We start from the raw sequence: 24678 nt of genomic DNA, 5'->3' as shown, positions 1-24678 counted from the left end.
ACAATACCATGAACTGTTTACAACACACACACACACACACACCCGCAATCCTCCAGTCAAGCATGTTTCTCTATGGAAGTAAAGTTTGAGTTCCTTATTAGCTAGAGTAAACATAAATTAAGCCGGTAATCATTTTAATGACGGAAAAATATTTCATTCCTGAAGTCACTTGAATGATCAAATTAAAATAAAAATAAAAAAACAGCTCACTTCCGAATATAGTTAAATTGTACTCTTAACTTATCACTTAGATTGAATTATTGCTAAAAGCTTACAATTTACAACTAATTTTGACTTAAGAGCTTGCGGTATTTTTTTTTTTAATAATACAATTATTTTGTAAATAAAATATTAGATACTTATAAATAAATTCGGTATCTGTTAATTTTTCTGTGTTGGCTTCAAGTTATTCTTTGTCTTTTCCCACCGCTCAGTATCCTGGGCGTCACAGTTACTTCCGCTAAACCTTACGTAGATCTGCACATGCGCTGTGCTGCCCCTCAGACAGTCCTTTTTATGCTTAGCGTGGAACGACTAGCATCAAACGAGGTGAGTCGCCTTCGTTTTCTGACATTATTTCTTGTTATGAAGTGTCCAGTAACATATTCCTTTGCACATTTAGCATTATAATCCATAGCCATCGTGTGTCGTGACAATTTTTTTTCTTTCGAATCTGTATTTAACATATTTTAGACCGACTTCTCTCAAACGCATGCACCATGTGGCTAAGCTAAGCTAGCATAGAGTTTGCTAGTAGATACATCTCTCAAATTTAGTTACCCGGTGTTTCCCAGAGGGTGTATTTTGCTCTCTATGAATAAAAAACCCGAATGTGGAGGTTTAATGATGTGGTCAATTTGTTGTTAGTTTCCGTTATGGGATAAAGCGCCAATACACTAGCAGTTTCCGATCGAAAGGCCGACATGTTGATTTTCAAACACTGTGCTAAAGCTGAAACAAATTTCTGGTGTCGCGGATTAGCTTTGAGTTGCACCAAAAAGCTACGTTGATAACTTGAAACTAGTTAGACTAACTCAACTGTTGTTTTAAGATTGGATTTAGTTTTATGCAGCATTTAAAAAATATATATTGTAACTAAGAATTGTTATAACAGCTGTTTGTATGAAAGTGAAATAAAAAAAAAACTGTTTCTTGTGTAATGCAATTAAATGGCTTTACAAACAGTACAAAGATCATGTTATGCTGTTAATGATTAAGCTATAGAATCTTTAAATCTGAAAATCGGGGTTATGTTATGTGTCTCAATTTACAAAAAAAAAAAAAAAAAAAATCATCCCATTGTGGCCCCAGAGTGTTTATCTCTAAAACTATTATAATTTTTAAGCAGCATAGATTTCTATTGTCAGCAACATTCTGTGTTAGATGTTTATATTTCACTTATAATTAATATTGACTGTCTCTTTTTATTTAGCAGAAACCTCTAGTATTGTATTATGGAAAGTGCATATTTTCACCATTAAAACAGAACATTAGTATATAACCATGAATTTGAATTGTTTCCTGAAACAACCTTTGTAATGAAGATTTGTTTTTTTCTTAGTCTATTAAGCAGTCAAAGCTGTTTTAGAATTTAACTCATTATTTTTAGCTGTATTGATATGGACACATTTTCTGGGATTAGTACAGCATTTACTCATAAATAAACTTGAGTTTTGGATTATAGGTACAGTTTAAAAAAAAAAAAAATTGATTCTTAAAAACAAAACTATTCTTCTGATAAAGGCTTTTGCAGAGCTAACATTTAATATGCCTTATTTTGGTCACAGGAAGTAATGCATAGTGAATTAAATTTTACTTGATGAAACATTGAAACAGAAACCTTAACCCACAATAGCAAATATAAAATAGTTTGAGGGGATGGCACAATCAGGAGGTTAGTTGCAAGTCCAGTCACTGGCATTTGCCGGTAATACAATAATTACTTAACCTTTTGGCTTTCTTCCCCTCTCTCAGCGTAAAGATGCAGCTCTTCTTGCATGGCCAGAACACTCACACCCTTGAGGTGACCGGACAGGAGACTGTTGGCCAGATCAAGGTAAATTTAAAAAAAAACAATCAATACAAGCTGAAATTTGTAAGATTCCAGAATGATTTGTTTTGAACTGAGCTCTTTAATTTGTTTTATTTTGTATGAGCAGTATTTTAAAGATGAGCTGACTCTGGTTGTTTTCCAGGCCCATGTCCAGGCTCTGGAAGGACTCCTGGTTGAGGACCAGGTGCTGCTGCTCGCTGGCTGCCCACTGGAGGACGATGCCTCCCTGGCAACCTGCGGCGTGACTGAGCACTGCACCCTGGAGGTGGCTGGCAGGCTGCTCGGAGGTCAGTTCGTTGTTGCCAAACATTTTCTTGCTTCACGAAAGCATGACTTCAAATATTGAACCACAGCAACAAGTTTTAAAAACCACATGGAGTTGTAATACTGTAATATTTGGCTTTTTGTTTAAATTTAACTGTAGTTGTTTGATACAGTGACATTTAGGTAATTTAAAATTGCAGGGTAATTTCTTGTAGTTGTTAATGCAGTCACAGTATAATGTTGAGTCTTGTGGGAGCATGAGTGTGTTGTTTCTTCCAGGTAAGGTGCACGGTTCTCTTGCCCGTGCTGGAAAAGTAAGGGGACAGACTCCCAAGGTAAAGTATCCCGTATTCTTTTCTCTTTGCTGCAGAAGTGACTGTGCAGTCGTTTGTCAAAAACTGTCTCAAGGAATTGAGAATGTTTTGTTCTTTTTTCCAGGTTGACAAGCAGGAGAAGAAGAAAAAGAAGACCGGCCGTGCCAAGCGCCGCATCCAGTACAACAGGCGCTTTGTGAACGTTGTGCCCACCTTCGGAAAGAAGAAGGGACCCAACGCCAACTCCTAATTGCTTCAATGCTCTAATGGAGAAATGACACCATCATCTCTAGAGTCATCAGTTTTTACCAAGTTGAAAGTTGTCTTGTACAGAATAAAGGATATTTGACTTGGCTTCATCTAGTAATGTCTTTAGTTACACAAACTTGACTCTCCAGTAAACCAGCTGCTCTTCATAGGGTTTCTTTGTGATCTTAGGTGAAAGTTTTCCATTGTACTCTGGACAACTGTTTCTGTTTATGGCAACTTTAAAAGTAATAATGTGGTAGTATTAATTTCACTTTCTTATGGCATTATTTCACATTCTAGATCAGGGGTGGGCAATCCTGGTCCTCGAGGGCCGGTGTCCTGCAAATCTTAGACGTCTCCCTGATCCAACACACTTGAATCCAATAGTTGAATTTTCTCCCAAGTGCGGTCAAGTTCTCCAGAGTCCTGGTAATGACCTCATTATTTGACTCAGGTGTGCTGAAGTAGTGATACATCTTAAAGTTGCAGGAGACCGGCCCTCGATTTTTCCCACCCTGTTCTAGATGAAGAATTGGGGTTTTATTACAATGGAAACTAACATTCATCTGCAGCAATTAAACACTGAGCATCAAGACTTTTTGCTGTAAATTCTCAAACATTCTACTCTTGAAACAGACTTGTTTCCATCCATCCATCCATTTTCTGGTCACCCTTTGTCCCTAATGGGGTCGGGAGGGTTGCTGGTGCCTATCTCCAGCTACGTTCCGGGCGGGAGGCGGGGTTCACCCTGGACAGGTCGCCAGTCTGTCGCAGGGCAACACAAAGACATACAGGACAAACAACCATTCACACACACACACACACTCATCTCTAGGGAGAATTTAGATAGACCAATTAACCTAACAGTCATGTTTTTGGACTGTGGGAGGAAGCCGGAGTACCCGGAGAGAACCCATGCATGCACAGGGAGAACATGCAAACTCCATGCAGAAAGACGGGAATCGAACCCAGGACCTTCTTGCTGCAAGGCAACAGTGCTACCAACTGCGCCACTGTGCAGCCCAGACTTGTTTCTTTAGGTAATTAAAATCAATGTCCTCATTGGCTACCCTGTCCACTAACTGTGATCCATGATGAGTAGAGCAAGATTCAGCCTGAAAGGTAGGATTTCATAAACTGGTTTAAACTTGTCACAAAAAAAAGCTGTGTGGAAAAGCCTTGAAGATCAAGTAATGTTGCCATTAATTCATTTGCATATGGAGCTAAAGGAAAACATATTTTTAACTGCCCTAAAAAGTTGTATTAAACTTGAAATAGTGAATTATGTGTGGAACAAGTGACATGCATTAACTGGCACAGACAAAACAGTTTCCACGGTGATACTTCTTTAGTGTGGCACATCGTTAAATTGTTTTCAAATATTGGAAAGCTGGGTGATGATTATCTGACCTTACTTTTCAAAGATGGGGTTTGCATCTTCAAACTCAGACCAGTTGATGCAAGTTGCATCACACTTTGCAGAACTACTCAGTTAGTCCTTTTTAACCTGAAAACAATTCGGCAACCTCTGAAATAAAAACCACGGAGTTCAATGAAACGGGTTTATTATTCATAATGTACATGCAAAAAAAACAAAGAACAACTCGTTCCTCCTCTTAAAATAAACATTGAAAAATCATAAATTTTCCATTCGGTATTTGAAACTGCCAGAAACCATTTGTTCTTAAAGTAAACTGACAAATGCAGTCCAAAGACGGTGTAAACTTAAAATCTTTACGGGGGGGAGGAGAAAGAAACAGACATTGGGAGATATTCAATCCACGGACACCAACTCCACTTCAAAAATCAGCTTTGCATTAGGTGGAATTCTGATGGAACAGGAATTAAGGAAATATTTGCATATCACCAACAGCTCAACCTCATGCCCAAATGTGTCGACACAAAGCCTCTCCTGTCAAAACCTGAATACCACGTCACCTTCCAGATGAAGAGAAAAGGATACTTGGAATCTGGGACGCCCTTTTTTCCATAAGCCCATTCGGGTTCGATCTCCAGCCGAGCCGTCTCGCCCTTGCTCATTGTCAGAAGGGCCTCGTCCCACTGGGGTGAGAACAGAAATAATCACATCTAACTGTCTGTATTCTCCAAAACGACCCGAGATCGCAGATATACATGCAGGCTAAAATGGATAAGTACACTTCCACTATTATCTGGATAAATATAAATTTCCCAGTTGCAAAGAAGCCAAATTTGACCAGATCAGAACTGATCCTTAAGCTTTACTCATTACAAAACCAGTTCTGATGTGTGAGATCACTGGTATTTTTTTTCTTGTTGTCCCACTTTCTACCATCTAACTGTTCTGAGGTAAAGTAAAAAGAAAAACGGTGGAAGTCATTATTTTTTTGTTACCCTCCCAATTTCTGCAAAGCACCAGTACCGCTGGCAGCAAAATGCTCCCTCGGCATGATGGTGCCACCACCGTGCTTCACACTTCCTAGATCTGAAAGCCTCAACCTCGACTCCTCCAGACATTCTTCAACGTCACTGAGGCTGTACAGCTAATTGTCTCATTCACTGGCTTGTTCAGTTGGACTTTTGGAGCAGGTGTTTTGTTTTTCTTTCTTGGTTGCCAAAATTAATGTATCTGACGACATGACGAGTAAATTTAACCCTTTGGAACTGTAAATACAAAAGGTAACAATGACATACCCCTCTGATGACTTTGCCCATGCCCACTTTAAAACTCAGAGGCTTGGTTTGCTTCTTCTTCTTTGCAGCTGCAGACAGACGAAAGTGTAGGTTTAAAATCTTTTATTGCACATTGGTGATTTTAAAGCCCTACATGGGGGGCTTTTCAGTCAGCTTCTACGTGTGGATGCAGTCATATACCTGCGGGAATATTTGTGTCAAAGACTGTCCCGTCTTCCAGGCTGCCTGTGTACCAGCAGCTCACAGTGTCGCCCTTCTTTGGGAAGTTGGTCTTGTCCCCTTTCTTCAGCACCGCTTTGGTATATTTTGGTGGACCCTGAAACAAGCAGTGGCGTCTTAAAGATGCTTCAAACCAGGTAGGAGGCATTTAAAAGAAAATGCATTCTTATAAACCACCAGTTGAGCACCTCGTCCACAACTTCTGCTTTGACTTCCTTGGGCTTCTCTTCGACCTTCACGGCTTTAACCTGCTCGGTTACGTCCTCCACTGGGTCCGTGCCTTTAAACCTCTGCACACACACACAGTAAAACCTTTAACGCAGCCAGCGGAGGATGCAGGATTAGCAACATGAAAAAGTTCAGTTTCCACCACTTACTTTGCTCTGGAAGAGCTGGTTGTAAGCAATAACCAGCTGCTCTTTCTTTGCGGTTTTGGCCACATTTTTAATATTTCCCAGCAGTTTGTGCTCATTGAGGAACTGAAAGACAACACGCACCACAGGGGAGAACATCAGGACACTTTGCGTTACTTAGTGGCGTGTTTTTGGACGATAACGTGTTTCTCATGCTGCTCTGCCCCTATGCTAACTCTGCAGCATGCTTGCAGAACAATGTGAGGAATTACAACGACGCTATTCTGACTGAAGCCGAGGCAACGCTGAAGTGGAAACCCTACCGAGTGGGCCGCATTGTCCTGGAGGAACTTTATTACGTCTTTTTTAGGCAAATCATCACTTTTGAGCTGCTCATCGCTCCACTCCCGTGCTGGCTCCGCCATTTTGAGAGGCGAGCTGGTGAACTCTGAACTCTGGGGGATGCTCTCCCGCACTGAATCCACCCCAGAACAGGTTTATATTTCACACACCTCTCAGTGACCGTGTTTCAGTTCACGTTCAATAAAATGTTAACTAAACTGGGCATGTAAAATATATAAGATATATGGATGAGTCTACGTAGTTAGGTTTGCAACCCAAAGGCTGCAAAAATGTTTATAATCGTACCTTTTATTTTACTTTTCATAATATATTGGCACAATAATTTACTAAAATATATTATTGTCTTAGATTAAAATTTATTTGACATTTCAAGTATTACATTGCAATTCTGTGTTTGCCCTGCCACCTACTGGAAAAAGATTGCACTAGTGTAATAATATTAGGAGAGAAAAGAATATATATCAGAATACATGGTCACAACTGTGTATGTCTATGAAAGCTGGTGCAACCAGCTGCCTTCAGCAGCCACCTGTTCAGTAAATACAGTTCACCACTGGACCATTTTATCTCAACATAAACACAGATGTTGTCTGAAGGCCTCAGAGATTTGAACATTAGTGAACAAACATCATGAGGACAAAGGAACACCGAAGGGAGGCGTTTAAGCGGGACTACTTTATAAAGCAATACTTGGGTATCTCACAGAGATTACCGCTCAATCTTTTTTAGAAGCTGAAAAAAAAGGCAAGAAGCGCATTAGAAAGAGAAGCAACCAAAAGCACCAACAACAATTCAAATAATATACTTACACATTCAGAACTAAAGTTCAGGTCATTTGTTTGTGTTATTTTCCCTAAGATTTTCTTCTGTACTCTCATGTACAGTAGATTTGCGCATTCTGGCATTGCTGTTAAACATATGCATAAACCCTGTTAATGTTTTACAGATTTTTCCTTTCATTGCTGATCATGCCATAGATTTGATCCTTTAAGTAAAGCACTGAGCTGTTTTGCTTTTACTGGAAGCTATTTGAACATAAATTGCGATCCACCGTCATTCTCTTTCAGATTTCTAACAATGCTTTGTCCTCAAAGCGCAGCAAATGCAGCTCCCTGTTGACTCTCCCACTCAGCTCCTTCAGACTAGCCAGCAGTAATTAGCAAACACCTGGTGAAACTGTGCATCTGCCGAGCTCATTATCCGAGCTACGTCTCAGTGCAACGCTGGTAAAAACGTTGTCAGAGGGTTAATAGAGATGTTGTGAGGACTTCCTGAAGCAGGAGTTTCTTAAAGAGACAGAGGCCCAATTTCAAGGCGTTAAATTACAAAGTCATTTTTTAAAAAAGTCATATTTGATATACACAGTATTTGTTATAACAACTGAACTCAATATATTTCCTTGATTATGCTACAAAGTGGCACTATGTGGCTGGAAAATATATAATTCCCACTCCCAAATAAATGATCTACACTTCATCTGTGTTTGAAATCCTTTCCTGTTTGTCTTTCTATACGTCTGTTGAAGCTGCATTCTACACAAGGCTTTGCGTTTAGTCAGGGTTTAGCTGGAGCTTCTTGTTCTCTGTCAGTCTGCTGCCTCCTGGCACCTTTCGTAGCGTGAACATGTCGGCCTCATCCTTGTTGCATCATCCTGCCTCACTACATGCGCCCTGCTGCTCCGCTAGTCCACAGCTAATACACCAACAGAGACACATCAGGCTTGAAAACATGCCCTGCTGCAGCTCCTGCTGCCTCCTGTTTATCAGTAGCCATGAAATGCAGTGAGATGATGATGGTGGTGATGATGATTTGCAGACACTGTACCAAGCTGCAGAACAGGGCTGTGCAGAGTTTTTCTTTTTTTTTTTCTTTTTTTTTTACCCTCGGTGGTTACTAGGCAACAAGAGTGACTCTGGGAGAGCAAGAGGAGAGGGATAATTATATCTTTATAGGAAGTCTCCCAGGTCTCATTTTTTCTCTTTTGTTGTGGGGAAAATAGTTACAACTGTGCAAAGTGTGATGATGTGACATTAGCAGAGCCAATCTCTCAACTGAATGTATCAGGGGGGGTTTTCCCCTCCCTCTGATAGTGTGATGCTTCCTTTGTGGTCACATCTTGAAAATATTCATGGCATAGACAGGAACTTCCATTCCTGTCTAATGTATTACTTCCCTTTCATAAATAATTTTCTTCCTGGTTCTGGCTTGAGGTACTGACTGGCGTACTTCAGCTTCTTTATGCCTCTGCTGGCTGGCAAGAAACTCAGCTAACTTAGCAACGTTAATTTCAACGACATCTTAACCTTGGCAGCATGTGCCTCAGTCCTATGTAAACTTTTTATAGTGGCTAATTTCACAAACAATATGGTCACATTCTCAGCACATAAGATGTGAAAACAACACTCACTACTACATGCTATAGTGTATTAATTACATCTCTTTTTGTCACATATCAAAGCAGTCAACCAACAGAATACTGCCAATTTTTTAACTGTTGAAAAAAGTGTGTCAAGCCCTCACAATTCACAATTTATTTATTTATTTTTACCCATATCAGACCTACATGTTGTCATTTTGTTCGTTGCTTGGTTCCATTTTGCACCTGCACTTAATCAGATGCAAAATGGATGGGTGAGCGGATGTCTATGCGTCCGTCCATCCGTCCATCCATGCTTGTCATAGTATTGTGAATTAACACCTACTTGGAGTTTTTGGCCAGCTATCCATAGTAAAATAACATTAAGAATCGAATGGAAGAAGTGTAGCTTTGACTGCTGTTTTTAACTGTCAAAGTTAAATACAGCAAATCGATTAAAAGCCGCAACGTTTGTGTAATTCAGCCAGTGAAGCATATTACAAAACAAACATTTCTTTGGTATGCATAGTTGAACAGTTGAAATGATCTCAGGGATCAAGAATTAGGGAGATTTAATTTGATGCTCCAGCAGAGAGCTCTTCACGTCAACAGCTGATGCAAATAAGGGATACACGTCCTCTCAGAGGCATCTCTCGACTTGTGCTTTGCTACACAAATTTAAACTCATGCAGTGTGAGATAAACATTATTAAACAGGCTTTACTGTGGCATTTAAAGAACCACAAGAGTGACATAAACCCATTGGGTTCATTTGAGGAGCAGTTTCTACTGTAAACCTCTAGGGGTCAGTGTTTACGCATTCTTGGTAAGGCGTTGCAGAGCTTCAGCATACAGAGTTTGAAACAAGGCTTGACTAGAGCAACAATGATCATTATTCAACAAGCTGTAAAAAAAAAAAAAAGAAAGAAGACAACAATAATTACCATAACTTGTAACAGAGACACAATGGGGTGGTGTGTTTATTTCATTAGGAAATGCACACTGAGAACAAATATACGGTGATGAAGAATTGATTTTTATTGCAAGATTTTCACAAAATACTATCCTTCTAAAAAGTATCTTGAAAAAGCCCAGATAATTCTGGTTTGGGGGTTACTGGGTCAATGAAATCACAATGCTGGCATTAGTGAACAAAATGGCAGACAAATGACTTGACCGATTCCGTCCTGTATTCTGATGCCTTATTGTTGCATTTGAGGTGAAAGGGGTTCCACCTTTCCTACCTGATCAAGAGTTAGAATCTCATGACCCCTTACGTGATGATGAAGGGCCGAGCTGGACCGAATGGCGATGAGGACAATGATCGCACAGAAAATACTGGATTTCACTTGTATCACCTTCAGCAGATGGGATGATTTGTGGCACTGAATACAGTCTGAACTAACATCACTTTAGCTAAGCAGAACAGCCTCTCACTTTCTGACTCGCAGGCGATGGGGTTTCTTTCCTCTTGCCTTTTGTGTTGACTTAGGCATGCGCAGGCATGGTGGAGCTACCTGGCGGGATTGGGCTCATCATAAGCCCGGCTGTCTGGCAATCTTTCACAGCAGAAGTGCAGAAGTAGTGACCGATACAGAAGCTATGCAGGAAACATCGTTGGGATGTAAAAATCTAATTACTGTCTCACGTCAAACAGATTGCATGTTTTGCTATTTTTTTAGTGTCTCTGCTCAAAATGGTGGCTGATGACCTTTGATATTGACATGTAGTCATTCTAGTCTCCCTGGTCCTCCTCACTAACTGCCTAAATGTGTTTTATTGAGGTAAAATGACATGGCCTCGCAAGATACAACATAATTCCACTTTAGGTGATGCCACCAGATGTACAGGACATCGTATTGTTAAAAGTATTGGCCTTTCTGTGTCCTTGAATGAGACACTTCCCCCCGCTTTGCCTGCAGGGGGTCGTCCATTGGTCTCAGTTGCATTGCAGCCTGGCTTCTGTCAGTACAACATCTTCCCATCATCATTATGTACATTCCTGAATGATGTAGGAATCTGAAGAGCTTTGGAGTCCTCTGACTTGATAAAGCAGCCATTTATCATATGAAGTTGTAAGGAGATCCTGTTTGTAATCTATGGGGTTTAACTTGATGTTGGCCCACCCTTAGCATTGGGAAGGTCCTGGCTGCGAACAGAGGAATTGGGTGGAGTAGAACAATTTTGATTGGATAATCCGTTTTCCTCGCTCCAAATGTCTGGTTTTACTTTCATAGTGGTTTACTCCTGTGGTGAAGTTAATTTTAAGTTGGATATTGACAGACATTCTCACTGTGATTTACTCCAGGCAGCGATGGCTTGACATGCCAGGTGTTGTTACAGATAAGAGGCTCCAGAATATATTTGTTGGTTTAGGAACCATCAACAAAAGTTAAACAAAACGGCCCCCAAAAACTAGTAGCTTACAAATTGATGTCATAGAAATGAAGGCATCTCATTAGTTCAGCATTGTAATTTAGCCACACTGAAAGCTATAGAAGTGATCAATTATTTCCCTATGAAATTTTAACAGAAAAAATCTAATTAATTCAAATTAATAGAAATTAGTGGATCCCATTAGTCCAGCATAGTAACAAAAATTTTGGTCACATGATCTGGAAGCTATTACAGAATAATTAAACAATTTTGACTTCTTTTGGTGCAGAATTATGACGCAAGTCAATGGCGTAAAGATGTGTTCAGACTGCAGACACTATGAAAACAATCAGATATTTATCCGAATAATTTAGTACAAAATATGGAAGTTGCACAAATCAGATTTTTTTTTATGGGGGGAGTAAAAAGATTCGAATTGGGCCATTCAGACTGCCATAAAAAATTTGGGATTTTGGTCACGTATGGGCAAAAAGATTGGGTTTGGGTAGCCAAAGAGGCGCTTTACACCTCTATGCACAATACTCTGCATTGTACTTAGTGATGTAGGGCTTTAATGAAGTTACTTGACCATAAAAAACTCTTTCCAGGAAGCTCCCAGCACTGTTCTTGGTCTAATCTGAAGGTCACCTCAAGATTGTAGGTCTGCAGAAAGTTGCCGACATTTGCGCAGCATCCACCGAACACACACTCATTATCGATGGCCTAACACTTGTTGCTGTCAATTAAAATCCCTTCATCGTGGTTATAACACATCTGACATTTGACAGTGAAATATTTCACAACTCGACTTATTGCGCTGCTAGCATCTGTGTCCCATGTTGGAATTCAATTAGTTTAAATGAATTTGCGAAAATATTTTTTGCATATACAGTACAGACCAAAGGTTTGGACACACCTTTTAATTCAATGAGTTTCCTTTATTTTCATGACTATTGACATTGTAGATTCACACTGAAGGCATCAAAACTATGAATAACACATGTGGAAATATGCACTAAACAAAAAAGTGTAAAACAACTGAAAATACCCCTTATATTCTAGTTTCTTCAAAGTAGCAATCTTTTGCTGTGATTACTGCTTTGCACACACTCTGCATTTTCTTGATGAGCTTCAAGAGGTCGTCACCTGAAATGGTTTCCACTTCATAGGTGTGCCCTGTCAGGTTAATAAGTGGGATTTCTTGCCTTATAAATAGTCATGAAAATAAAGAAAACCCATTGAATTAGAAAGGTGTGTCCAAACTTTTGGTCTGTACTGTATATCTAAAAAAAACAAAACTAAAAACAAGACAATACGTGCAGTATGTGTAAATTAGGAGTCCCGAAGTCTGTTAAAGAGAAGGAAAAGGTACACTAGCTCACGTAGTTTGTACTCTCAATCTTCAATTAAGAGAAATCAGTTCAATTCCCCCTCTCTCCCTTGACATTATGCAAAAACAAACAAGTAAATAGAAAGCTTTTCCATCATCCCCACTCGTTACACCTTTACACAACACACAATTGCCAGAATTAAAGGCTTTCTGAATGAAAATCATCCCTTAGCGGCCTCGGCCCGCTGTGGGTAATGTGTTTTCTGCTCTGAGCCTAATAAGCTTCCCTCTAAGCCATATGGCAAGCTCAGTTCACCTGCCTAGAAGCAGGGCTGCAAGAACACGTCCTTTGCTATAGTGCGCGATTCATATGCTGGAACAGCTCGAGCTGACAGCTCACGCCTTTGACGAGGTTGCATTTCCTCCCCCTCAGGGAGCTCTGCAGAGTGCAAGGTATGTTGGGTCAGCGGGGGGAAAACTCCACCAACATCCGACTGTAAGAAAGTTTCAGTATTTTCCTCTCTTTCTCTCTCTCTCTCTCTCGTATAAAGTATAACACCTTTTCCTGCTGGAGCTGCGCCTTGTGGGAGGAGAGCGAAGGCTTGGGTTAAAGTGTGTCACAGCAGCAGGTGGGCTGGTGAAAAGGGAAGCGTGCCATTTCTCACAGTCACACGCCTGCGATCATCATGCAGCAGCGGAGCTCTTGGTTTCAGCGAGCTGCTCCATGCTTTGGAAGGCTTCCAATCCAGAGCTTAGCTTGCAGATCTGCAGCCTCGGTGCCAGCCAATGCCTTGCCCTGTCAGATCTGATCTCTTGGCTACGTGTCACGAAACGAGGGCTTATTATAAGTTTACCTCAGATCACCTGAAATCTGGCCTCTGAGGCAAAGGCTAAAAAAAAAAAAAAAAAAAAGTTTTCACCTGGAAGAAATGTATTAGAAAGATTAAAAAAAGAGCGAACGTTTTGGTGGCATGCGAGGTTGATATCAGCCGCCAGAGGCTTTGTTGTACACGGCTACATGCCCTCTTCCCGTCTGTCTCTTCAGGATGCGTCATCTGTTCACCGCTAATTAGAAACCAAAGAGAAAAGATGGATTTTGAAGTCTCTGCTGGATCCGATCCCAGTCTGAAAATCTCACCGGGCTTAAAAGGACAGACTTCAGAGCCACATGCTCTGAAAAAAAGAAAAAAAAAAGAAAACTCTCCGCTAAACTCTTGTCTCTTCACATCCCTCCAAGCTGTCTGTTTGCAGTTTAGCAGTAAGACTCAGGGCCGCATGAAACCTCCACAAGCGCCGCGCTGAGGCTTCACACTGGCCGCAACGTTCACAGCTTGCTCCCACACCTTCAAGAATGCTGTCAGACATAAAGCTTCTTAGTTCCGCGGCGAATCGTTGGCCTTGACTTTATTTTCCTTCTGCGCCTTCCTCGCTGAGGCTTCCTGCAGATGGAATAAAAGGCATGCACTGTCAACTCTGTCATCTTTAAACTACAGCACAATATTATGACTGCACCATAAAAGGAAAGCAGGAAGCTCCTCTTCTTGAAGTTTTAACCGTTTTGACATATAAGAGTGACAAACTTTACTTTAACAGAGTTTCATAGCCAAATCTAGACACTATTTTAACTCACATTTAATGTCAAGACTTGTACAGACCCCCTACATTCAATCTCACTTTACTTTAGTTTTTTTTCTTCTTCTGTTTAGCAAAACAACAAAAACAGACTAAAATTTCCAATCTTTCAATGTCCGCATCTGGCAGAAACATACACCCCAAAATTATGTAATTGGAGTGAAAGGTGGTTCCACAAAGTAGTTGTATAGAGGGGGGAGGGGGAGGCAAATATAAATATTCACAATGGTTTACATATTCCATTTGTAAATGCTGCAAATTATGTATTGCTGTCATTGCCCTTCACAACTGTCTGCTGCTTTGAGATGAGATATCCCATAAAACACCAGGGGGAATAAACCGAAATTTGTTGCTGCTACATGACAAAACAGAAAAAGAGAGTCGAGGGAATATAAATACGTGCGCGAGCCACTGTGTTGTTTAAAGTCTGCAGCGTGACGAAACATTAATATGCAGTTTTGTTTACTATTATCTTTCCATCGCTGCTCTTTTCACCTTTAACAGCTGTCGGAAACTCTCTGCTTTAGCCGAAGGCCGGAGCAAATTCAAATAAATCCAGGAGCCACTCGTGGCCGCTCTACACCGTCGGGATCCGAAAAGGTGCAGCGTTGCGGCGGGCTGGCGTAGAACGAGCAGATCGACATTCACATGTGGCCACGCATTCTCAAGCACATTAAATTCACGTCTGCAAGCCGAATCTGCCGGCTGTCTTAGGATGCCTGCGGGGCCGGACAGGCTGATGTCAAGGCTCTGCTCAGACACGCAACATGCCCTCTGTCTGCTTGTACACGAAACATCCGTCACCGAAGACGAGGTTGCCTTTGTGAACTTTGGGCTGACTGAGCCAGTCGGCGCTTGTGTGTCAGGCTGTGTTCCACGCGTAAACGTCTCGCAGTTTTCGAGGGGAAATTCTCAGGGTGAAGCTGGGAGTGTGATTGCAGAGCAGCTTTAGTCAAAAGGAGAACTGTAGGAGTGGAAAAACGTGTGTCAGGAAGATCCACTTTAGATTTAGAGGGCTTTCTACGGCCTGATCTCATTTTGGTTTTATATGTGTACAACTTGATGTAGGGCCTGTTTTTTACCCCCCTTTTTTCTTCAGGAAGCACTATCTGAGAATTAAACGGCCACATTTATCATTTCAAATTATTACTCCGAATGTGACGCGTTGGATTACCTCATTATTTGAGCTTGATTTATTTCACCTCACCAGCAGATGACTCAAAGGAATTGGCAAAAGCCAAGTTTATCAAGTACTTTAACTGCAAAAGTGATTCAGTGCTCTTATCAGCCCCCATTAAATCCATGCCAGCGCATTCAGCTCGGCACCGGCACTGATTTCATAAAACACTTTGCCCCATATTGCTCAAGCAAATCTTTCTTTTTCTTTCTTTTTTGATAGTTCTCCTCATCAGTGAGTCTGGCAAACGAGACAAAACAACTTCACACTTTTTTTTTGTCACACCGTAGCCAATTTTATTGGGATTTTATTTGTGAATAGCAAGTCCTGTTTAAGTTTTTTTTTTTTCCCAGAAGGCAGGTGGGGGGAGATGCTCTCGTTAGATGTCACCAAAATGTAAAAACAATACAAGGGCAATCCTGGAAAAAAAACAAAGAAAACCTAGGGGCTGCAGAAGACAAGTCAGGATCCTGGTGAATCCTTCCAACACGATAATGACCCTGGAGAAAAAGAAACGGTGAAACGGTTTAGATCAGGGTTGTGTAACCTGGGGCTCTAGGGCCGCATGTGGCTCTTAATTAGGTCAAAGTCGATATGCAGTCAAGCAGTTTTAAACATATAAAAGTAAAAAAAAAAGATCTTGTGCCTTATCTGTATGATGTTTCCACCGTAGCCTGCCTTTTTTAAAAGTTAACTGGCAGCTTTGTAATGTATTTTGTCCCTCTTTTGCATAACGGTTGACAAACTGTTTAAAGAAGTACAGACATGTTTTATATGCTTTTTCTGTAAAGCCAAATAATAGACATCAAATTATGATTCTTAAGTTGTAGAGTGAAACAAACAAATGTCATATTGTAGTCATTTATACACTTGCTAAGCTTTAGAAACTTCTTGAATAGCATTGGTGGATCTTGACAAATCTTTATTAGTGTAAACAACGGCAGGAATGTCACTCCTGGTTCAGATCAATGCACATTCACGTGTTAGAATGGCCTATTCCAAGCCCAGACCATGTTTCACTTTCTAGGCACAATAGAATATAATCCCCTTTTTTAGTTTACGAAAACACAAAGTCGCTCCAATCCAAGAGTCCTTGCCCACACACACACGCGCATAGACGGATCGAAGGAGAGTTTTTCTGAAACTGAAAATCTGCTCCAGTTCAATAAATGGAGTTCTGTCTTCACTCCTTGACTTCCATCATCGGGATGGAGAAGGTTTCTCCATCTTGTCCATGTAAAATGCACCATGTCTGCAAAGAGGGGGTTGGGGGGACTTATCTATAACAGAACATGCTCCTGTACTTATGTATTAATGACACAACTGCTAAGACTTTATTGGCTGGATCTCTTTCCCAGAAAAAGCTTAAATGAGACTGAAGACAGAGTGCTTGGGCTGAATGCGAGGCATGAAGCCGTAATGTTTTCACTTCTTGCGCAGGGATCCTTTAATGTTGTCTTTTTCCCTTTTGTCCTCTGAGCGTACACGCTTTTGGATGAATGCACTTGGAGGAGGATGAGACAAACCGAGAGGAGAGAAGGCAGTTAACGGATCAAGTGTAAGTGTTTTAAATCTGGTGAGTGCTCCGAGTTTGCACCTGGTGCAAAAAAAAAAAAAGAAAAAAAAAAAAGAGGGACATAAAAGCGGCCCAGAGAGCTGTGACCAGTCTTTCTTTTTTCATTTTTTCTTTTATGTGCAGCTTTTCTGCACCGGCCCCCTGCAGACAGCTGAGCCACTCAGGCTCAGAGTTTGATCAGCAAGCGGAGCCTGACGGGAACAAGGTGCCGCGCAGTGAACATGAAAAGCAAAACAAACACAGAAACAGACAAATTCTCAGAGAAGGTTGCCACTCATCCACACAGTCCCTTTATAATCACTATTATTATTATTATTATTATTATTATTATTATTTCTGTTTAACGTATTTGTCCTGCACACTCACTCTCACCCACCCCCCAATGTTTTCACCAAAAGGGCTCAAAAAACACAAAACAGTTCCCAGACATCACTTCCCCGCTCTGATGGATCCCATTCATCTCGGTAATGGAGAAGTGTGAAGTGCCAGGAGCAGATTGTCTGCGGCAGCGCCACCGCCTTGCTTTCTTTTTTTCTTTTCTTTTTTAGGGTGCCGGCCAATCGTTCTATCTGACTAAATTCGTGCAGGTACCACTTTAAATGGACGACAGGGAAGACAGAGAAAGGTCGTGTTTGAATAATGAATCTGCGGAATGGACTACAGCTCAAGTCGGAGAGTGTGAACGTTGGTTTTGGTTGTCTGTCAGCGACAGCCTGAAGCATTTAGGAACAGCAGAACGGGAAGTTGAAAACGATGTTTCGCCTCCTCCCAGGATAAATAAATGACAGGAAGTGAGAAGTACGCTGCAGATAGCCCTGGAACGGTTCCAGAGTTTGTCACATTATGTGCAGGAACTTCGGGAGATTTTATTTGATAGACGAAGGACGACATAAATGTCCCGCTGGAAGTATAACCTCCACCTGAAGCTTCTAAGGAGTTCTTGTTGTGTATTTAGCTCCATCAACACTCCAAACGGCTCCGACTAACAACCTGTCTGTTCCTACAAAAACCAAAGCCTCAGCATGATACCGCCCCTGTCATGTTTCACTGTGTGGAACCAGCCTGATAAAGACACATAACATTTAGATAAGTATAGACAACCTTGAGCGTCTGCTTCGTGAGAGCGTCTTCAGTCAGAAGCTTTTTCAACTTCACTGTAAGACAGACCGCTACAGGAGATGTTTCCCATCAGCATCTACAATAACATTTAATTTCCCTTTGGGATCAATAGAGTATTTTTGAATTGAACTGATTGTGCGTTGAAAGGTGTATTGCCACATAACTTTGGTTTGATCTGACCAGAACATCTTCTGCTATGTCCCTCGTATGACCAACTACAAAGTGAAATTCGGGTCGATTTCTTTTATCTTGTTGTTGCCATTTTTCCTCTTGATATTCCTCAACCCTCCTCCTGCCGTGTTCTTTGGTGTACGTGACGCTTTTATTCATGGATACTCCCTGGAAAACCTCTGAGGCCTTCACCGAACCTGTAGATTTAACTCATTTTTATTGCAGAACGTAAGGGGAAAAGGGGGCTGAATACATTTGCAGTGAACTCTGACCGTGATTTTGACGAATATGTTTGACGTTAAGGATTGGCACCAGTTGGAGCCACAACCCAACCTCTGAAAGGTTTTACCTGTGAGGGTAGATTACACCCCCTGGGGCTCAAACTTCATCACTGTAAAAAAAAAAACAGAGGAAGGCTGCAGACAATATACACAGTCGGCAGGTCAAGGCGACCCCAGGACAGCAATAACACCTCATACAGTTGGAGACAGGTGTAATTTGAAACAGGTAGGGCTGTCCAAACTCTCCCCTGGCACAAACTCTGACAATGTCTATATTCTCCTTTATTTGGGAAGCAAGATTATTTTAATTTCCATTCTTTCATGTGCAAAAAAAGTAGGCAAAGAGCCAGAAGCCAACGTTTGATTGGTTCTGTTACTGTCTCTTTTTAAATGTGTTTTTGGAAGACGGCTAAAAGCATTTCAGTTCATGTTTGATTCTTCTTAGAGACGACTTTCATTTTCCTTCCAGTCTCGCGCGCGCGCCGCTCTTTCAATTTCAGTCCATAGGCGTTCAGGGATGTTCGGCTCACAGCTTGTGAGAGAGATCGTACATTTAAGGAAAACTAAATTCTGCTATACGAGGCATGGATTTGTCTGCTCATCTTTTTTTTTTTTTTTGACACAATTCTCTGGTTCAGACGAGTCCATGGCGACCTAAGTCTGAGGAATTAGAAATGTGAAAATCCAGCGTTTGAAGTCTCTTGGTGGTCTAATGAAATACTTCAGTCAAAAGCTTTCTGAGAACCCAGATATCACGGGCTGACTAAACCTTGCTCTACATTGTGCTTTGTGTGATTTTTTTTTTTCTCCAGATAAAATGATTGCAATCAATGTGCAAACACTACTAAATACAGTAGGTCATAATTCTGACTGACCTCACAGACATGAAAACGCGCGGCAGACATTTCATGTCACAGTTGAAAGCTTGAGGTAATAGTCAGAAGACATTTTGGTTCTCACTTGGTAAAAGTGAGCAATTATTCCAGTTGTCGAGTTGGAGATTTTAACTTCCATTTGAAAATATAGCACCTTATTAAACTGTCTTTTTAAAAAAGTACATAACAAGAGATTTTCCCCATGTTATAAGTGAAGTAATCTGCAAGTGGGACTGTAAGTCAATATTAAGGAACTATTTACTTAACCTTTTCAATGCACGGCGGTCACTGCAAGGGACAGCTGTCTCAAAGCCACTTTCTTGTGTTTCTTGTGGATTTTTATGCTATAAATGCACACAGTCCACTGAAGTGGACTCTAGTGCACCACACAATACATCATCAACAACTGGCCATCCACTGCCAGTGCAAAAAAAAGGTTTGTTAAATCCAATATGGCTGACAAATGAAAAAGCAGGAATATCCAGTCCCCATTTCTACTTTAGAGGATTCTTGCAGGTAAAACAAAATACGGTGACAAGTAACCCCTAAAGACTAATACTATAGTGATGTATTTTCTAAATAATGTTCTAGATAACAACTTTGTATTTGGAGAAAATATACAACTGATCACCCAGAAAAAAATTATATATATATATATTTTTTTTTTTAACAAAATTTGTTTTCACACCTATTTCATGCCTTAAGAAAATAAACAAAATGGAAAAAAATCCTGACATAAAGGATCATAATTCATGAAATGCATGAAAGGCTTAAAAGAAACTCCTACGTCTTGCTGAAATGTTACTTTTGTTTTCAAGAGTACAAAGATTTTTGCAAAATTTTTGGTAAAATCTTGTGGTAAAATTTTGTGTTTTTGCAGTGCATTCTTACAGAGTCCTCTGAGGGACATGGGGAAATGTTTTGTTTCTTTTTCGTTCCCTCTCAAAACTTTTGCGCTACCTTGCAGTAAGTTTTGTGTTCCCTCGCAATATGCTTACCGCAATACTTGCCGGTCTATTTTGTATACAGTCACCAATGTCACTTTAAAATGTCAAATATGTGCACATTTAAAGAGCCTCGGCGAAATCGTGTTTATCCTTAACTCTTTGGTGCAAAACACTGATTAAAAATCGATTTATTCACTGCATGTTTATGTCTTGTTTGTGTAAGGCTGAGATGGAAACGGCCCTTTAAAGCATTCAGACTATACCAACACAATCAAAGCTGTCAGATGACTGATTTACTCCAAATAGTTTGGATGTATTTTTATTTCTTTCCTACTTACGGAAAGTTTCTGTTTATGTCATAGGTTTGTGGCGCCTTTCTATCCTAAAGAAAAAGATATAAAACTTCAGATATTTAACAACGAGATATTAAGATACATGGAAAAACCTCATGAAAACCTTATATATAACGATGGCCACCATAAAAAAGGCTTACAGTATTGATCAGTATAGTATTGTGAGGTAACGCAAAAGAAAAAAAAATCCCATGTTCCCTCCGTATTCTAACCGGGCCTTATTCTGGCGGTTGGGTGCGTTATCACAATAAACCCTTAAAAAAAAAAATAATACAATTAGTTGTAGTATGAATCTCCTGATTGGTGTTTGCGCTGTTCCTTTAAGTCACGTGGTTGTAAAACAAGCCGAGAACAGATTTGCTGAGCAGGGAGACTCGGGCGTCTCACACCTGCCTTCATCTTTCTGTTCCGACATTCAACGCGAGTCACGCAGGTACGACGGAGTTTAATAAACAGCGCACACTTGAGGCGCGCAAGTATGACAATGGATTTAATCGGCAATCCGCGGGATTGAGCGTCGGCCTCCGGTGGACATGAGCGTCTGCCGGAGAGCGAGCGACTCTCTACATAGTGATGAGACGGGAGCAGAGATGGGAGGGGAGAATGCAGACGCGATGATTCCCCCAGGCTCGGTAATTTACTATGTGACAGGAGTTGCACACCTGTTCGACGGCTTGTTACAGCGCATATCTTATCAGCCAATCATGTGGCAGAGGCTCAGAGAGATCCGGCGCGTGGACGCGGGCAGGAGGACGAGCTGAATTTGAAACCGTAGATCAGAAATGGGGAGGAAAAGGGGGCGAGACGTGGGTGACTCAACAACTGCTGCAACGCCGATGGTTTAATAATTCGGCACAAACAAGCGGACATGAATTCAAAAATTAATGCGCCAGTGTTTCGAGTCATTTCGCAGTTCCAGGGAGGCTTCAAACCTCAGCCCGCGTAACTGCAATATTTATGTTCATGAGCCGAGCGAGAGCAAATGGAATGATGTGATTTAATGCACAAAACCCCCCTCTGCTTATAGAAATACAAAGGCGGAGTGGAGTGCTGCTTTTAAAGCTCGACCCTGTTCCCCTGTAACGCCGCATTCAGGAAAACCAGAGTACAGCTCATCCTAATTATTTCTAACCGACGGGCCAATCCATCAACGGAGGCCGGCTGAGGGGAAGCGAAGAGGAAGGATGAGGAGAAGGAGCACAGGAGGTTAGAGTGAACTCCTGCTGAGCCTCGGTTTCTCTTCCTATTGGATTTTTTCCTTCCGTTGTGTATTTTCTTTCTCTTTCAAACCCTTCGTCTTTCACCCATCTTATTGCCTTTGCTTCATCACCTTCCTCGACTGGTTCCTGCACAAAGGACGCGCCTCCTGCTCCGACGGTACGTATTTGGGGAGACGCGCCGCGCAGTTTGGCGCTGTTTGGCATGCGAGCGGCCTCCTGTCAAAAATGAGTTAATGCTAATTCAGGAAGCCTATTTAACATGATTCCTCATATGAGGATTGGAAAGACAAATGTCCACGGTCCAGGCATATCGGACCATTAAATTCAGATTTAAAAAGATTGATATCAATACTTATCAAAACACAGACGCCCCCTTTACGCCATCAAAGGCCCCGGGCAGCTATTCTCCACTCAGCAGTGAAAGGAAAGATGGATAGATCCAGACGGTGAAAAAGAGCGGCGAGGAACAGAAAGGGTACGGGGAGAAAAATGTCCTCCTTGGCAGCAGAAGAGCCGTTCCCCATCGCAGCATTAGCCAACATCTCCTGATAACAATAGTAAGGGATTGATCAGTATGCTGTGCATACCTGAGGGCTGTACTAGTCCTTTATCACAGCATCAATTGCGGCCTTCGTCTAAAGGTAAGGTTAAAACGGGAGATAATGCTTTGTTCCCGGGTACCTCCTCTAATGAACCTTATCTCTGGTCTCTACCCACCTCCCTCTTCTTTTTCACTTCCAAAGAATAACACAATCTCTGCCCTCCTTCACCTCGCTGTGGATGAAAACTCTTATTTTATTCTACTCTTTGTTTTCACGGTGCAGCATGTTCCTGTAAAAATCTTTCAAATGTGTGTTACAAGCAAAACAAATTTTAAAAATTGCAACCCTCACGTCGTATGTTTTTCATATTTCCCATTAACAACTTGAAGTTCAGGATGACGGCCATGTTTCAAGATGGCTGCCGTTTTTGAGCCTTTTTGAACCTGTTACTGCCATACAATGTTACCCATTTCCATGTCTTGGATCATGTCCCATTATATGCGTTCAACTTACAATTTCAAGTTAAAAATTTGAAAGTTTTCAACTTAAAATTGAAAAATTAAAATTTTAATTTTTAAGTTCAAATTTTACAGTAAGTCATCAGCCAGAAGGAGATGAAGATGTGTGGCACAAACTGTTTTCCTAATGGCTGGCATTAGCGTCTGCTAACTTTTTATGAGTTCAGTGATTAAGTGTTAGCGTCTGCTAACGTTTTATGAGTTCAGTGATTAAGCGTTAGCGTCTGCTAACTTTTTATGAGTTCAGTGATTAAGTGTTAGCGTCTGCTAACGTTTTATGAGTTCAGTGATTAAGCGTTGGCGTCTGCTAACTTTTTATGAGTTCAGTGATTAAGTGTTAGCGTCTGCTAACTTTTTATGAGTTCAGTGATTAAGTGTTAGCGTCTGCTAACTTTTTATGAGTTCAGTGATTAAGCGTTAGCGTCTGCTAACGTTTTATGAGTTCAGTGATTAAGCGTTAGCGTCTGCTAACTTTTTATGAGTTCAGTGATTAAGCGTTAGCTTCTAATAATTTATTATGAGGTTAGTGATTAAGTGTTAGCTTTTGCAAATTTTTTGTGTATAAAGGTTTAGCGATAGCAGAGCTTTTTATGTTTAGCAATGTTTTTTATTGCTTAGCAGTTTAGCATTATCTTGCGCTAAGTTTTTTTAAAATGTGTTTAGTGGTTTAGTGTTATAAGCTAAGATTCTTTTTTGTTTTTTTTTTAACTAATTAGAGGTCAGTGCACCTAACGTTGTGGCTAGCTCTGCTCACCATTGGCAGTTTTAGTGCAGGGTAAGGTTCTGAAATAATACAAGCTCTACAGATCTCACAGAGCTATACTCCAGCTATTGTCTGCAAAAGGAAGGATAATGGTGCAACTACACAATAGTACAACAGTGATATGTCTAGAAGAGAGGAGAGCATTAATCAGAGAAGCAACCAGTTGGGTAAAGGTAAGTTTGAGAAATTGCACAGACCCAAAGCTCAGGTGGGAACATTTGTCAAAAGAACTAGTGATTGTAGATCGCACAAATTTGATCTTCACGGAAGAGTAGCACGAAGACGTCAAGAGTTCTTATATGTAAAAACCTGTTACAATCCACAGGTGTTTTGGTTTTCATTTGTCTCACAGTTTTAAGCATTTTTCTATTGTTTATGATCACGTCTCTTCATTATTGCTAGAATGGTGTTGCTGTACAGGTTCATTCCTTTGTGCTTAATTTCTCAGTTGACGTGTTCTCTGTAAATTTGAAGTTGGTTCTCTTAGACCTGTCTCATTCTCCCATTTTGTTATTCTTTTTTCATTGCCTCTGATTAGTTTATCTGTTTTTTTGTTTGTTCTATTTTCCAACCCCTGCCTCAGTATATAAACTCACAGTTTATAATATTTTTTTGTTTTTGCTGGATTCCTCCATTACTCTATCTGCTACTCTGCCATGCCTTATTCCTCCAGTGATTTTCCTCAGTAACTTAACCATGTTTTGTTACTAAACAGCCTCTCCAGTTGTTTTCTGCAGAGGCTCCTTTACATACGTCATCATAACAAAACTCTTTAAAAAATCAATTACATTTTTCCTTTCCCTATATGTAACTTTTGTCTTGGACTATTATAAAAAATACCTGTTTGAAATACACACTCTGTGGATGTAAAAATGTGAAAAATGAAGAGTTATGAATAGTTTTGCAAGGCACCATAAAACTTTCAGCGCTACTTATTTTGCTGAGTAAAATTTGG

The 24678-nt window shown here is 40.7% G+C and overlaps 2 protein-coding genes across 2 annotated transcripts; one reads left to right on the top strand and one right to left on the bottom strand.

The window, feature by feature from the left end:
* The first annotated feature begins 449 nt into the window (after positions 1-449).
* Positions 450-2986, top strand: fau (FAU, ubiquitin like and ribosomal protein S30 fusion). Its single transcript, XM_005805611.2, has 5 exons — positions 450-549; positions 1975-2056; positions 2196-2340; positions 2597-2652; positions 2756-2986. Exons 2-5 carry the CDS (start codon positions 1982-1984, stop codon positions 2879-2881), a joined length of 402 nt encoding a protein of 133 aa, XP_005805668.1. The 5' UTR covers positions 450-549; positions 1975-1981; the 3' UTR covers positions 2882-2986.
* Positions 2987-4428: 1442 nt separating this feature from the next.
* On the bottom strand, positions 4429-6578 carry fkbp3 (FK506 binding protein 3). Its single transcript, XM_005805610.3, has 7 exons — positions 6449-6578; positions 6150-6251; positions 5961-6062; positions 5734-5869; positions 5554-5621; positions 4844-4941; positions 4429-4709 (listed from the first exon to the last, which is right to left on the bottom strand). Exons 1-7 carry the CDS (start codon positions 6548-6550, stop codon positions 4655-4657), a joined length of 663 nt encoding a protein of 220 aa, XP_005805667.1. The 5' UTR covers positions 6551-6578; the 3' UTR covers positions 4429-4654.
* Positions 6579-24678: the final 18100 nt, after the last annotated feature.

The sequence above is a fragment of the Xiphophorus maculatus genome, chromosome 15 (assembly GCF_002775205.1).
Source record: "Xiphophorus maculatus strain JP 163 A chromosome 15, X_maculatus-5.0-male, whole genome shotgun sequence".
NCBI lineage: Eukaryota > Metazoa > Chordata > Actinopteri > Cyprinodontiformes > Poeciliidae > Xiphophorus > Xiphophorus maculatus.
This window is presented reverse-complemented; position numbering and strand designations above follow the sequence as displayed.